Source organism: Zosterops lateralis, assembly GCF_965231275.1.
Source record: "Zosterops lateralis genome assembly, chromosome: 29".
NCBI classification, from domain to species: domain Eukaryota; kingdom Metazoa; phylum Chordata; class Aves; order Passeriformes; family Zosteropidae; genus Zosterops; species Zosterops lateralis.
Genome location: NC_139789.1, coordinates 2,842,936 through 2,858,115, shown reverse-complemented (window position 1 = coordinate 2,858,115; position 15,180 = coordinate 2,842,936). Strand labels below are relative to the sequence as shown.

Genomic DNA, 15,180 nt, shown 5'->3' with positions numbered 1-15,180 from the left:
ACTGCACTGGCAGCAAAAGAATGAACACAAGGCTATGCCATGGATGGGATACATCAGGCTGCTGGTTGGAGGACGCGTTACAGCTCAACAGGCACCTGGGAGGATGCAATGAGGAATCCTGGGATAAAGGCAGCTCTAAGACCCCCAGTGTGGGGAAATGGAGAGTAGGGAGGGCTGGGCTGGGAGGTGGCACCCAGAGCTCAGCTGGCCGACTCGAGGGGGAGCCTGGAGCACAGGGGAGGCCTCAGCCTCTCTCTCCTCAGCCCCGCGGGCTGGTGGCCGGGCTGGGGGGTCTGCGGGCTGAGCCGGACCCGTCCCACACGGGCTCAGGCCTGGCTCGCTCCGGGCACCCGCTGAGGACTCCGAGAGCTGCGGGACGAGCCGCAACGCCCGGGGCCCGGGCCCGCCCTGTGCCGCCATCCCAGCGGCCGCCAAGGCCCTGCCCGGCCGGCGCGGCCCAACCGCGGGCCCGGGGAGGGCGAGGGGAGGCGGCGGCTCCGCGCTCGGCCCGGTGACGGGAGGATCCGGTCCCATCCCGGCCCGCCCCGCCATGCGCGCCCAGTCCGCCACCTTCCCACAATGCCCGGCGGCCCCGCCCCGCTCCAGGAACGCGCGTTCGTGCGTCCTCCCCCCCCCCCGCGACCGGTCAACCAAACCCTGCGCTCCCATTGGCCGCGGCGTCTCGTCCCGCCCATCCGGGCCCGCCCCGCTGAGCGCCGCGCTCTTCCATTGGTCCGGATCGCTGTCAGTCAGCGCTTGTTTTCGGCGGCAGCGGGTTGGGTTGCGCCGGCTCGTCGGTGTCTCGGCGGAGCCGTGCGGAGGGAGCGGCGGCGCAGCCGGGCGAGAGCGGCGCGGGGGCGGCGGCGGCGGCGCTGGCGCTGGGCCCGGCCGCAGCACTCGGGGCCGGGGCGAGGCCGGGCCGGGCCGGCGCCGCGCAGGGCGGGAGGGTGGGGAGGGAAGGGGGCGCGGGACGCGGGACCGGGCCGGGCCGGGTTCCCGGCCGTGCGGAGAACGGTGGTCGGTGCCGGGGGGGTGGGGGGGTGGGCGGGGGCGTCCCGGCCGCGGCGCGACCATGACTCTGGAGTCCATGATGGCCTGTTGCCTGAGCGACGAGGTGAAGGAGTCGAAGCGCATCAACGCCGAGATCGAGAAGCAGCTGCGGAGGGACAAGCGCGACGCGCGCCGCGAGCTGAAGCTGCTGCTGCTGGGTGAGAGCGCGGCGCCGGTCCGGCCCCAGGGGCCGCCGCGGGGCCCGGCCCGGGGCTGGGCAGGTCCGGGTGGCCGGGCCGGGCGGGGAGCGGGTGTGGCGGGGAAGCGGCGGGAGCCATCCCCGCCTCAGCCCGGCGCTCGGGGCCGCTCCCGAGCCGTGCGGGGCGGCCGCCTCATTGGCTGCCCTTTGTTTGATTTTGTGATGCGTTCGCTGTCAAAATGGGTTTTGACACAACCAGGAACTAAGTGGCTGAAATTCCTGGTGGTGAAGGCGGGCACGCACACGGGGCGCGTGAAATTTGTCTCGAGGAAATGATTCTCGGGGAGTGCGCTCGGCCTTGGTTTGCAGTGTGGAAATCCGCTGGTGGGAGTTGGTGCTTTTCAGGATTGTCGGTGAACTCCTGGGCCTTGGGTGAACGGCTGTGGAAAAACTGGCCTCCAGCTCCTGAAGCGCAGAGTTTCCCCTGGGGCGAGGCTTGGGAGAGGCAGCAGGGCTGGGAGCGCCGTGTGGTTGGTGGTTCTGCAGGGGGACGAGGCAGGAGGAATTGCAGGAGTTGTGCCCGTGGTTGTTCAGAGGTGGAGATCACCTGTGCAGAATCTGGGTCTGGGGGTGGAAACACGGTGGTGCTCCCTGTGCAGATGGGTGACTGTGTCGTGTTCAGATGAGTTTGGATGGGTAATCGGTTGCAAACTGAGACTTGAAGGCATTTGCAGGCATGTCCCTCCTTCCTCAGCAGTGAGTTTGATGTTCGTGCCCAGGTAGCCCCCAAATTTAAACTTAAGTTTCAGTTTCATGCGTGCTGTGATTTGGCATTTCTCCTGTCTCAGATATATCCTGCTTTGTGTCTTGAATACTGTATCGTCTTGGGATGGAGTCTGAAGCAGATCTAATGCATCTATTGACAAGCCATTAAGGTCCAGCTAAAGAAAGAGGCTGACCCTTGTGAAAATAAAAAAAAAAAAAAAAGCACTTTGCAGAAGTGGAGGGAGGCTGTGTGTGCCCAGCCCCTTGGAGGGCTCCAGTACCAGCACTGGTGCCTGGTGATAACTGTCAAGTAAAGGCCAGAGTTTTTCCTTCTCACCCTGAATCCTTCACAATTATTGCTGTTCTTCCTGTGAAAGGTAAAATCGAGGGCTTCACATTCCTGCTCTTTGGAGATGCTGTGGCAGTTTCTGTAAGGCTTCCTGGAGGGGAGGGAAGGTGTCCCTCACTCTGATGCTTCCCTAAAAGCAGTCCCACAGAAGCAGCTGTGTCAAAATAGGTTGTCGCTATAGGATAGATCTGGGTTAAGAAGATCCCACTGGATCTAAAGATTTCACTTTAGAAATAATTCAGATTGCTCAAGAATCCTTTCTGCTTTTCTAAAAGATACAGATGCAGCATCAAATTAAAAAAACATATAGAAGGTGGTTATTATTGGATAAGGAACACTCCTGGGTTAGACAGTGTTTGCAGGATGCTTTTCACTGGACACAGCACATTGCCCACCTTTAGCTGGCACAGGTAACCTGTGTTCTCTCTCCTTGGTGAAACTGCTGCTGGCAGGGATTTCTTCTGTGTTCCTCCTGTTTTATGGAGTTCTCATATTCACAAGTATTAATGATTGACTTAGTGAGAGGGATTTCCCAAAATCTCCAAAATTTTGAGTGTGTGGAGGGAATTTCCACCTTGTAGAAACTGTTAAATTTTACTTGTCACTACATCTGATGACAGTTACTTTGGTGCAGTCTAAAACAGAAAGTTGAGGTGAAGATGAAGAGTGCTAATCAATGATGAACCTGTTAATAAGAAATTCAAGGTGGTGGACATTGCCATCTGGTACAGGGGTAGTAATTTGTCTTTTTACTGGATGAGGAGGATATTTTGTATAAAAATTACTTGAGATTAAGCATGGGATAGTGTTGACTGAGCAATGTATTTACAAGAGCCTGTGAGGTACTGGGGGATCATTAGGAAGTTACTGTAAACTCTGCTGCCTTCACATGTTGGCAGAAGCGGTGAATTCAGATTATCTCTTGTCATATTAAAAAAGGGGTTTGTGCCCTGAGAGTTGTAGATCGTGCCCACCAGAGCTTGTAACCTGCTGGTGTGGTCCTGTGCCTCAGGGAAAGCAAAAGGGGAAAATATAAAAATAAAAACCAAACCAAAAACCCACCACCAATAACCAAAACCAACCCCCAAACCAGAGTGGTGATGGAGTGGCAGGAAGAATCTGTGTTTGAACTCTTAAGATCAAGCAGGCAAAGGTCTGGTGTTGAGGTTTCTCTTACATTTTCATTGTTGAAGTGCTTTGAAGCAGCACCTTTTTTGTTTCCCCTCTCAGTTTTGGTCGCTGTGGTAAAAGACAAGGAAATATTTCTCACCACACTGACAGAAACCACAGAAAATCTCAGTTTCCAGTTTTTCCCCCACTTGGGGTGCACCTTTGTATTCAAGATGGAGATAGTTTGCTGCATATTGATAGTGTCTACAGTGTTAATTTCTGCCTGTGCTGATGTGATTTCTGTCACTTCTTGCTGTTCATTTCAAACGTTCTGCTTTCTAGTTAGGTGCTCCTTGCTTTTATCTGAGCATTTTTATTTGTTTGCCTTTTAGCCTAACAAGATAAAATGAGTAACTGAGTATCTACATATGAGTAGTAATTGTGTATTGGGATGAATGAGATCCTGTCTGAATCCATCTCTCCCCTGCTGTGAGGAGGATCTGGTGGTGCCTGTGGGGAGAGCCAGGGCTCTGCCAGCATTTTAACTACAGGTCAAAAAGATCTGTATATATTTTGAGTTTTTGGTCTGGGTAGTGAGGTGAGCTGGACCACTGTGTTAGAGATGTGTGGGGTTTTTATCAATATCCTGCATAGTGACAGCAAATTTTAGAAGACTGAACAAAAGTAACCCACAGAAATGTAGTGGTGTCCATTTAGGGTGGTGGGAAGCTCATCCCAGGTGAGGCCTGGCCAGTGTGTCCCCTCCACAAAGGACTCTGTGCACGGGGCAGATGTCACTGGGGACATCCCAGCAGAATTGTGAATTTAGCAAGGCTCTAACTGCGTGGATCCCGTCTGATGGCGTTTTTCTCTCCTACTCGCTCTGTTAGAAACTCCCCACTGTCCTTTGGTATCATCTGGTGGCCTTCACATGCCCAGTGACTCCTGTGGGGCCATAAATGTAGGAGTGGAAGGACCTGCCCGAGTGACGGTGCAGGAAGCCGGCGCTGGAAGCGCTGCCCTCCCGTCGGCTCCCGGGCCCGGCAGTAAAACCTGCGAGAGGAGGAAGAGAAGGAAGCAGTCAGTGGCCTTGCAGAGCAGGCTGCAGCCCGTGGGGACCCAGGCACGGCACCGACAGCTGGGAGCAGTGGCCTACTCTGCTCTCCCTGCCAGACGCCATTTTTAACTCCCTCACACCCAGAGCAGGATCAGCAGCAACGCTGCCACAATCAGGACTGTGGGTCCAGCCCTGGGGAGAAAACCTTGGCACAGCAGTTTGGGGTACAGGGCAGATGTGCTGCTTGCCTCGTTCCTGTCAGATGGATAAGCAAAGAGTTTCTTGAGCTCCGTTCTCCTTTAGAGTTGATTTATTTTTTTTTCTGTCGTGTTTGGTTCTTTCCTGTGAAAAGACATGCTGTATATAAGGCAAAGAGCATTTTGTGCCAAATTAGAGCAAAAGGAAATTCGCTGTTTACTGGGTTTCTCCTGGCCACTCTCTGCTGTCTGGGTCTGTAGCACTTTGCTGGCTTGAGAGTGTGTCCAGGCCCTTCCTGGCTGGTTGTAGCATCTTGCAGGAGTATCTGGGAATAGGTCAGGTGTGACGGGCAAGGGCCTCTTGACGCAGGACGTGTGGGAGTGGCTGTAACGTGAGATTTGGAATAAGTACCAGAGCTACTTTTGAAGGCTGCTCTAAAGGACAAGGTGTCTTCCTTCCACCCTGCCGGGTTTGTAGCAGGGATGAACAATCCAGGTTGTTTTTTACCAGTCTGGGAAGTGACAAAAAGGAGATTGGGAGTAGTGTGTGCTTGGGCTTTGCTCCTGGTGGCTCCTAACTCCCTGTCTTGCATCCTGTAGGCACTGGGGAGAGTGGGAAAAGCACGTTCATTAAGCAAATGCGTATAATTCATGGCTCAGGCTACTCTGAAGAGGACAAAAAAGGCTTCACCAAGCTGGTGTACCAAAACATCTTCACTGCCATGCAGTCTATGATAAGAGCCATGGAAACCCTGAAGATTCTGTACAAATATGAACAGAACAAGGTAAGTTTCTCAGTTTTTGCACGTCTCTTTAGTCAGTGAGGGTTTTGAGTTCTTGTTTGCTCGTGTCTTTCTGCATTGCAGCCTCAACCTCCCTGAACTCTTTTCCATAAACTTTTTATGACATTTTCTTGCTACTCAATTCCTTTTACTTGTTTGTGTTAAGGGATAGAGCAACTTTGGTTGGTGCACTGGTGTGCCTAGTGAGTGTTGGGAGCAAGGGATTGGGATATGATGGAAGGGATAGGAGGGGTGTTATTTTTACTCATTTCAAGGATTCAGGTTGTTAAATGTGTCGGCATTTTCTTTGTGTGTGTTGCTGTTCCTATTGGAACTTGAAGCTGGCAAAATACATGCTGGACCCAAAAGACACAGACCTGTGCTGGTAGTTGCTCCTGTTTCTGCAATCCTTCTGTTTTTCTGATATCTACTGACCAAGAGTACAAACCTTTCCTGAAGAATTTTGGTCTCAGCCACAGAAACATACTGATTTTGGGACCAGGAATTAATTTTAGACAGATCTGATCTAAATTATTTTATCTTCTTGAGGGGGAGGACAGTGAGAGTGAGGGCATGCCAGGAAAATAGATTTTTTTTTTTAGCATATTTTGCCTTTTTTAATGCTTAGTATCCTTAGTATTTTGAAGTTGTATTTTATCTGTCCTGTCACAGTGTCTTAGAGCTGATTTTGAATAATTGTGTGTAGGGACTGGATGGTGCCCCTTTCCTGTCTGTGGTGAGAATAGGCAGAGTGTGAGAAAGCTTTGCCTGTGCTTTATGTGAGTCATGGTGGAGGAGTTCTGATAAACAAAAAACTGCCAACTTTTGATTACTATAACTTGTGCAGAACTCCACTTTGGTTTTTATTTATTGGGGGTATTGGCAAAAGCCCTTTGGTGTGGATAATCACCTCACAGACCCCACAGGCTGTGGTAGTTACTGTACTCCTTCCTTTGCTTAGCCATTGTAGGGTGGGTATTTTTATGCCCACCAATTTTGGGGTTTTTTTTAAACTTTTTATCTCTTTATTTCTTATTTTTAATCTCCAGGCCAATGCAGTGCTGATCCGAGAAGTGGATGTAGAAAAGGTCATGACATTTGAGCAGCCATATGTAAGTGCAATTAAAACATTGTGGAATGACCCTGGAATACAGGAGTGCTATGACAGGAGAAGAGAATATCAACTTTCTGACTCAGCTAAATAGTAAGTGTACAGTCACTGGTGTGCTTGTGATGGGACTGATGGTCTAACAAATTGTACCTGTCCACATTTTTTTAATTGAAGTCCAGAGTTTGTTTCTTTATCCTTTGCTGCTTTTCCTGAGAGTGTGATGTGTTCTGGTGGGTGTTAAAGGGTGTTTATACATCTGCTTCAGGATATACCTGAGGCCAGAATCTCCATGTTATTCCATCTGGATTGATCCTGGCTCTTGGGCAGCAGGAGTGCTGCTCTTTCTCTTCAGGTTTGTCTTTGGCCTACAGGTGTATGTGGATGTGTAGCTCAGATTTTATTAATTATAAATCCATTAAGTTTGGCAACGTACAGAGGATGTTTTACATTTTAAGTAACTAAGCGTATGTTTCTACATTTATAAGTAGAAAACCTTAGATGAGACCTGATCCTGACACATAAAGCATCTGCTGTAGTTGAACTTTCTCTGTAGTAAAGATTATCAACTCTGTATAGGAATGGGGAAGACAAAGTTGTTTTTAGTGTATCTGTTTATCCTTCAAGGGGACTGGCTGGTGAATTACTGTTCCTCAAAATTACTTTCTGTTAGTTTTCCACCCCATATTTAAAATAATTCAGACAACTTCTGCCTTTCTCATCACGCTGCATAAAGACTTCATGCAGCAGTTTTTACATCTGTATATTTATGTGCCGTGACCTAAGGTAGTATTTTTCTTTTTCCTTTGTTATTTTTCTTTCCCCACTGTCCTGCTTGCAGCTATCTCAGCGATGTGGATCGTATTGCTACCCCAGGATATCTACCAACTCAGCAAGATGTGCTACGGGTTAGAGTCCCTACAACCGGGATCATAGAGTACCCCTTTGACCTAGAGAATATTATCTTCAGGTACTGGAGGTGTCTTCATGTTACAGCTGAACTCAGGCAGCAGGGAGATGGTTTCAGGGAAGATGAGTTCTGCCTTGCTTTAGTGTGTCCAGATGGTTTGAGTGGATGGGTGGTCTGATGTTATGGGTGTCAGAAAACTGAACCTGATTTTGAATCACTTCAATCACTTTTTGAATCACTGCTGCCATCTCAGGCTGATATTGTGGCTTGTGAGGCAGCTGAGGGGTGTGTTGAGAATTTGTACAACCCTTGTGGTTGTAGCCACCAAGGGCTGACATTTTTTCTTCAGAGATACTTCCCTGTACCCAGCACCTGCCTTGAGAGCTGGTTTTCTGTGCCTGCCTTGTGCTCTCAGGGTGGCACCAAAACTTGCTGCCTGTGCTCCTGCAGCAGCAGATGGTCTTTGCAGGCTCAAACCAGCAACTGAGGCTGGCATGACCAGGCTGAACACAGCAATATTCCTGTGTTTCCCTCTGGTGCTTGGGTGCTCTCTGCCCTTCCCCACCACAGTGTGGCATTGCTAGAGAGGAATAAGGGAACCTGCATCCTCTTTCTTAAGCCATTTGGTTACAGAAATGCAGAAGTCTCCTCTCCCTGTTCTGTTTTGCTGACCTAGGGAATAGGTGTAGGATTTTATCAAAGGTGAACCACGTGTGGGGCGCTTCAGGTGAGTGCCAGAATAACTTTAGTACTGTACAGGTGGGACTTGAAACTGAGAGGCCGAAGTGTGTGACTGTTAAACAGCACATTCCAACCAAACTGTAACAACCAAGGAAAGATTTGGGTGGGGGATAAGCTTTGAGGCAAGCAGGTGCTTTAACTAAAAACAAAAATAGTTTGCTCATGTGACAGAGCAGAGTTTTGAAGGACTTGTCTATTCAGTCTTTTCAGACTCAGGGCTGCTGCTGAGCAAACCTGAGCAGAGAGCAGCAAAAATGGTGAAGGGTGAATTTGGCATCACTCACCCATGTCCATTCTTTCAATTTTGTGCATTTCTGGACCAGGATATTTTGTAAACTTGCTGGTTTTGTTAACAGGCAGATAGTGTCACATCCCTGTACCAGGTTAACTGGAATGGTAAAGAATCATATTAATTCTCATTGTTTGCTGGTCCTTGGCATTCAGAGAACTGCAGCTACCTCTGTGATACTCTATGTACTTCTCTTCCTTAGAATGGTGGATGTTGGAGGTCAAAGATCAGAACGAAGGAAGTGGATCCATTGCTTTGAAAATGTGACTTCCATCATGTTTTTAGTAGCACTTAGTGAATATGACCAAGTTCTGGTGGAATCGGATAATGAGGTGAGCCAACGAGTGGGAACTCTGCAGAAGGGAGGAAGGAAAAGAGGGAAGAAAGAAAAGAGGGAGGAATGTTTTTGTAATTTCTTGAAGGCTGGTACCCAGGTGTGTGGTGCCAAGTTGGATTAGCTACTATTATTGGTTTTGGCCTTCAGTTCTTGTTGTGAAGGGAACATGAGCCTCGATGGGTCATGATGTCCCTGAGGATGGAAAAGGCAGGGGGCATTCAAACCATCTGGGCTTCTCAAGTGAAAAATGAAATTATTTGAAGTTGCAGAGTCCCTTGTGCCATGGAAGGCACTGTGCAAGTGCTCCCAAATCACCCCATCCCCTTCCTGCACTGGGTTACTTCAGGCTTTGCTGTCTTGTGAGGTGGTGGCTGCACTTTTTGAAGGTGCAAATCTGAATTTTGGCACTTGCTAATAGATTAAAAGCATGCTATTAGATAACAATGGTTCCTCTTATTTTTTTGTAATATGCTCACAAAGTATCATTGGACAGTCTTCTCACATGGCTGTTAAAGCATAAAATTACTTGAAAGTCTTTTGATGTGAAAGGTTTGGCAAACAAATGAAGGTTGAGTCCTTCAGATTTTGCATTTCCTTTCCATTTACTGATCCAGCTTGAACCAGAATCTACCTGGGGCCAAAGTACTTTGTGTATAATGTTTAAGATGCTGAATTACTACAGATCTGAGTGCATGTGCAGGCAGCAGAAAAGCATTTTAGTGCTCCTCTGTGAAAACAGGGCTCTCTTTTTCTCATTTCAGAACCGGATGGAGGAGAGTAAAGCTCTCTTTCGAACCATTATAACTTATCCGTGGTTCCAAAACTCTTCTGTTATCCTCTTTCTCAACAAGAAAGATTTGTTGGAAGACAAGATCCTGTATTCCCACCTTGTTGACTATTTCCCAGAGTTTGATGGTGAGTGGCTTTTAAGAGGGAATACTGGATGGGGTGGAGATGATTTGGTTAAAACTTGTTTTTTAAAGAATGCTCAGATCTAGAAGCAGAGAAAACATTAATTGGAGAAAGAATGCCTACAGCAATAAGAAAACATCATAAAAATATCTTTAATCATGCATAGAAAACTGGAATTTGATAGGATTATCAAATAATGAGCCTCTCCTGGATGAGGAATTACCCCCTCCAATATGCACTGCAAAGTATTAAACAATGGAATTTTACATATAACCAGTTTCATAAATGTGGCAGTTTACTGATCCAGTTTATTCTGGACCTTTTAACCTTCTAGTGAAGAGGTGACTTGAGTCTTTGTTTTGAGAAACTGACTGGTCAAGTACCCAAGTTGTTCAAATGATGGTGCTAAAAAATCTTCCTGCAGCTTGAAATTCTTATTAGCTGCCATCTGCTGTTGTGGGAAAACAATATCTATGTGAAACAGAATTTCCCATCTGAAACAAAACTCCTTAGCCAAAATATTTTTTCAGGCTCTTCAGCTGAGTGCATTTAAAGCTGGCTGGTAACACACCTGTATAGGGCTGACAATAAAAATCAAAGTAGAGGAAAATGAGATCAGGCCAAAGGCTTCTTGCCATGCTCACCTGTATTAATTCTCTAATTATTTGCTTAAAAACTATGAGGTAAAGGAAGAATTACCATTTTGCAAACAGCTTTCATCTTATAGAGGACCAATGAAATTGCTCTCGGTTAGTTGTCCTTCCACATCTGGAGTTCCTGCTTGGAGCTCTGGTGGGAGCACCAAGTTTTTCCAGCAGGCTGGGAATGGCTGAAGAGCTGCTGCCCAAACTGTGCCTGCTTCAAATGGAGCTTAACAGCTGGAGACAGATCCCAGCTTCGGGGGGTGTTGTGAACTTTCATTTTTTCCTACAAGTAGCTCCTTCAGGGATGCTGCATGGCCTGGAAGTGGGAGGTTGCCCATCAGATTTCTTTTTAAGAGATCGTATTTGCCATGCAACAACAGCAGTCCTGTGAAAGATACTGCAGTAGGTGACTATTTTCTGGGGACCTGTCAGCAATGTGAATTAAAAACTGGCCAAAATTCCCATTTTTAGTTCCTGTGAGGTCACCAGCTGGAGCAGACTGACTGTACTTTTGACTGGCAGTAACGCTTGTTTCCAAAATACGTGCTTGTGTCTTTTAGCCTGTGAGATCCACCTGTATATTACAAAGAAATTTACACCCCATTTCCATGGGAGAGCGTTTAGTGGTGTCTGTTACCCAGTGGATGCTCCCCCTAGGGTTGTTCCAAGGCCTGAATTCCAAAGCAGGGTCTGAACTGACCCATCAGTGTCTGCAAAGTGCCCAGAGCCCTTGTGGGATTTGATTAGACAGCTGAAAAGCATAAGACATTTCAGCTCTTGGAGCTTTTATCCCATAAATGATCTTAATTTCTTCTTTAAAGCTCTGTAACCTATAAGAGAAAGTGCTGATGGATCAGTTGATGGATCTGGGGGATGCATGGGAGTGAATCCATTCACTGGTGTCTCTGTTTGCTGCAGGCCCACAGAGGGATGCACAGGCAGCCCGTGAGTTCATCCTCAAGATGTTTGTGGATTTAAATCCCGACAGTGATAAAATCATCTATTCCCATTTCACATGTGCCACAGACACAGAAAACATCCGTTTCGTCTTTGCAGCTGTCAAGGACACCATCCTACAGCTCAACCTGAAGGAGTACAATCTGGTTTGACCTGCTCTCCTCTTGCCCCTTGAGAGGCTTCTTTGTGAAGAAAAGACAAAACAATGAAATTTTAAATATGACAGGAAAAAAAAAAAGTTTTAATTTTTGATGATGTAATGATTGCAAATTGTCTGATCTGTGGAGTGGCAAGTGCTCGGTGTTATCCTGGAGTCTCATGTCTCTGTCCACAGAGTAGTTGATTTCATATTTTTAACAAATTGCTTTTATGTCACAGTTAACGGGGATATGCCTCATTTCTTCAGCACCTTGCTTACTTCTTAATTTTTGCCAAGCAGCTAAGGCAGCCTCATCTTGATCTTTCCTTTGTTGCTAAGCCACTTTTTTTTTTTTCCCCTTTCATTCCCGTGGTATATGTAGAAAAAAGCAAAAATCCCCAACACTTTCCAGCTGAGATTGTGAATTCACTGGACTGTGGGAGTGCAGAATGCTACTGGTCCCTTTGCCTTGTGCTATAGGGTGCCTCTGGTGTAATTTGCTAATCCTGCTTCCTTCCCCTCCTTCTTTCCCTTCCCTTCCCCAGGACACGCTCCATGGTTCACTGTGATGAAATGTTGGGGAGGAGCCATTGCTCTCCAACTATTGTGCAAAAAAAAAAGAGAAAAAGAAAAAGGCAAAACAAACAAACAACAACAAAAAAGCCATCACTTTTCCATTCTTTATATGTTCTGAGTAATTTTTTGTTATCAATTATGAAAGGTATGGAGACTGTGATTTTTTTTAAATTATTGATGTTCTATACATAGTTTGCTATGTGTTGCTGTATTTTGTTCATGGACTACAAATGATGGAAGCTCTTGGAGCAATAGCTGCTGAGCCTGGGGAAGTGCCTGACTGTAATTGTTCTTTTTTTAAAATTTTATTTTATTTCATTTTTATTTCTTCTTTTTTTCTTTTTTTCTTTTTTCCACACACATAAACACATCCCACCCACACCACAAGCGCGTGGCCGTGTGCACACAAGGCTCAGTCTGCAGAGAGGAACTGTTTTGTTGGGTAGAGTTCTTGACATCAATGAGCAAATTCTCTATGCAGCAGTTACCAAAAGCACACTGAGTGATTGTGGCATTCCATCATCAGACTTTGCCTGGATTGAGAACCTTAGTCTGTGCCATCCTCTAGGTCTTTTCTTGCTGCCTACTAGCAATCAAGCCTTGTTTTATTGCATTTTGTGCCAGTGTGTGAACGACTTTGTAAGAATTCCTCAGCCTTGTCCAGCTTGCAGAATGTCAGAGAGGACCAGAGCTGGAGGGTGACAGGCTCTGGTAGGATTCTTACCTGGGGAGATTGAGGGTAGCTCTTGGAGGGAGCAGCAGCTCTGTCTCTCCTGTTTATGCATTCCCCTGAGGCACACCCTGCTGTGTCCCTCTCTGGAGGAGGATGGGATCCTCTTTGGGAGACTCACACACATCCTTGCTCCAGGCTGCTGTGATCATTGTGTTAGCAGTGCCTGCTGCAGAGTCCAGTCCTGCCCTGGCTGCACTTGGTGCAGCAGGAGAGGAGGAGAGAGGCAGCAGCACTTGCTGGAAGGCAGAGTGGGTGTAGTTCTGGATTCTGAATTCCACCTGAATCTCCACTGAGCAGGAGGAGATGAAGCCTTTGCACATAGGAGAGCTTTATTTTCCAGAGCTGAGGCAAGTCAAGGTGCTGAAGGGCTGCTGCCAGCCTGGGAGAAAGAAGTGCTTGGCAAGGCAGGGAGAGAGAGAGAGGGAAGCAGGAGGTGTGACCCACGTCTGGACGTGTGTCAGTCAGCCATCACTGATGCTTCTGTTTCAATTCCAACAAGTAGCATTTGGGTCCAAATTCTCTGGATCAACCAGATTGCCCCCTTGAAGGCTGCCAGTAGAAAAAAGACTAAACGAGCTGCACTGTTGAAGGGGGCTGTTGATATTTTGTCTCTTTTGTAGACAGAGCACTACATCAGTGTTTTGCACAACATTGTAAGAGTAAATCTAACTGTCTGAGATGCTTAAGATGCTTTGATCTAGAACACTAAAATATGGAGGGACATAATTTTGAATTATTCTGTTGATAGGTCCCTCATTTTCCAGAGTAGCCGAGCGAAGCCTCTGTGTGCTCAGAGCACTACAGGGCAAAGCAAGCTCTGCTCCAAGTGATTACAGAGCTCAAGTTGGAACAGTAGCCATGGGACCAACAGTTGAAGAGCCAGTCTGAGTGGTGATGCTGAAGGAAACATAGCATCTCTTTAGACTAGCCATGCTCTGGACTGCATTTAACCCTTGGGAGGAATGAGAGGGATTCCCATGTGTCAGACAGCTTTGCATCAATTTTACTGCTTTTTTTTTGTTTTTTGTTTTTTTTTTTCATCTTTATGCCAAAATGATCCAGTTTGTAGAAATTGTCTTATAAAGAGGAATTTATAATCATGTATTCTAAGTGCTGTTCCTCTGAAGCAGACGGCAGCACCAGCCTCTTCCGCTTCTGTGATCCTTTTGTAAATGGTTCACACTACAGCTGTTGCCAGCAACGAGCCTGGCACTGAGATACACAGGTTCTTGGAAAATAACTTCCCAGAAGTTTCTCTTTTCCAAGGTGAATGATGGTGGTACTTCCACTTGAATCAGAAACTTTTTTTTTCGTCTCGTTTTGTTCCTTCCCCTTTCTTTAAGAGCTGCTGCCCTGGCACAGGAGGAGGGATCTTGGCATCTGTCTCTTGCAGAGTGACTCTGCATTGTGGCAGGCAACTGTGGGAGGCTGTGGGCACAAGGATTTAGGGAATGTGCTGTACCTTGTGGGGCACCTGCTTGGGGTAGCTGTTGGCCTGAGAACTGGCTCGGGGCGGGGAGGGAAGGGCTGAGTGTTCCTCAGTGGCTCTTGTTGAGTTCCTAAAACCTCCTCCTGGACTGGGGTAGGAATGGGTCAGACCTGTACACGTCACCTGGAGTTGTCTGTGACTGTATCATGTGTGAGAAGATACCAGTGTTAGCACGTGCTTTCCTTAGTAAGCAGCTGCTTGTGTGCCTCCAGCTTGGCCAGTGAAGTGTTCCTGCAGAACTGGCTCCTGTCTCTGTTGGCTGGCAAATGCCTGCCCTAGCAAAAGTGCCAAACCTTAAAACCAAATTTGCCTGTATCAACCTTTCTGAAGGTGAGGCCTGTCAGAATTCTCTGACAGGTTTAGAGTGACTTTCAGGAGAGAGGTAAAATTGGGTTGTTGTAGGGAATCTAGAGTCTGAGGAGTTGGTCTCCTTGCTAACCTCTGCTCCTTGTGCACTTTTAATCTTTGTTCTGTTGAAGAAACCAACATACTTTGAACTAGTTTGAAACTTGAAGTCAGTGAGCAGAGGACCATCCCTTTTCCTTGCACCATTCCATGTGGATTGGCTACCTGGTGAGCAAAAGCCCCTTCCAGCTGCAGCGTGTCAGCTCCTGCCCTTCCTGCCTCCCTCCTTCTCCTCGAGTTGGATTCTTTGGTCTCTTGTTGTTGCTTCCTAGCAATGTTGGCCTTGCGTTCAACTATGGTTTTTCTTCATGTGTTTTATTGGTTTAAAAAAAAAAAAAAAAAAAAGACAAAAAATAATTAAAAAGAAAAAAAAAAGTAAAAAAAAAGTACTTCCGGAGTGTGCTGACCATTGTATTGTCCTGTACAGAGCCCAGGTCGTTAGAGTCCAGCAGAGATAAAGTGTGTTATGCAGCACCCAGTTTTTTAAGAGT

The 15,180-nt window shown here is 47.2% G+C and overlaps 1 protein-coding gene across 1 annotated transcript; it reads left to right on the top strand.

Annotated features, from left to right (window-relative positions):
• The first annotated feature begins 1,046 nt into the window (after positions 1 to 1,046).
• On the top strand, positions 1,047 to 15,075 carry GNA11 (G protein subunit alpha 11). The gene is made up of 7 exons (XM_083879963.1): positions 1,047 to 1,208; positions 5,268 to 5,452; positions 6,499 to 6,653; positions 7,399 to 7,527; positions 8,700 to 8,829; positions 9,596 to 9,749; positions 11,309 to 15,075. Exons 1-7 carry the CDS (start codon positions 1,073 to 1,075, stop codon positions 11,497 to 11,499), a joined length of 1,080 nt encoding a protein of 359 aa, XP_083736089.1. The 5' UTR covers positions 1,047 to 1,072; the 3' UTR covers positions 11,500 to 15,075.
• The last annotated feature ends 105 nt before the right edge of the window (positions 15,076 to 15,180 follow it).

Excerpts from the sequence above, each read along its gene's own strand:
- GNA11 (XM_083879963.1), top strand. The coding sequence starts at position 1,073 with ATGACTCTGGAGTCCATGATGGCCTGTTGCCTGAGCGACGAGGTGAAG. Across the intron at positions 1,209-5,267 it reads GCTGAAGCTGCTGCTGCTGG|GCACTGGGGAGAGTGGGAAA; the intron begins GTGAGAGCGCGG and ends TGCATCCTGTAG. Across the intron at positions 6,654-7,398 it reads CTTTCTGACTCAGCTAAATA|CTATCTCAGCGATGTGGATC; the intron begins GTAAGTGTACAG and ends TCCTGCTTGCAG.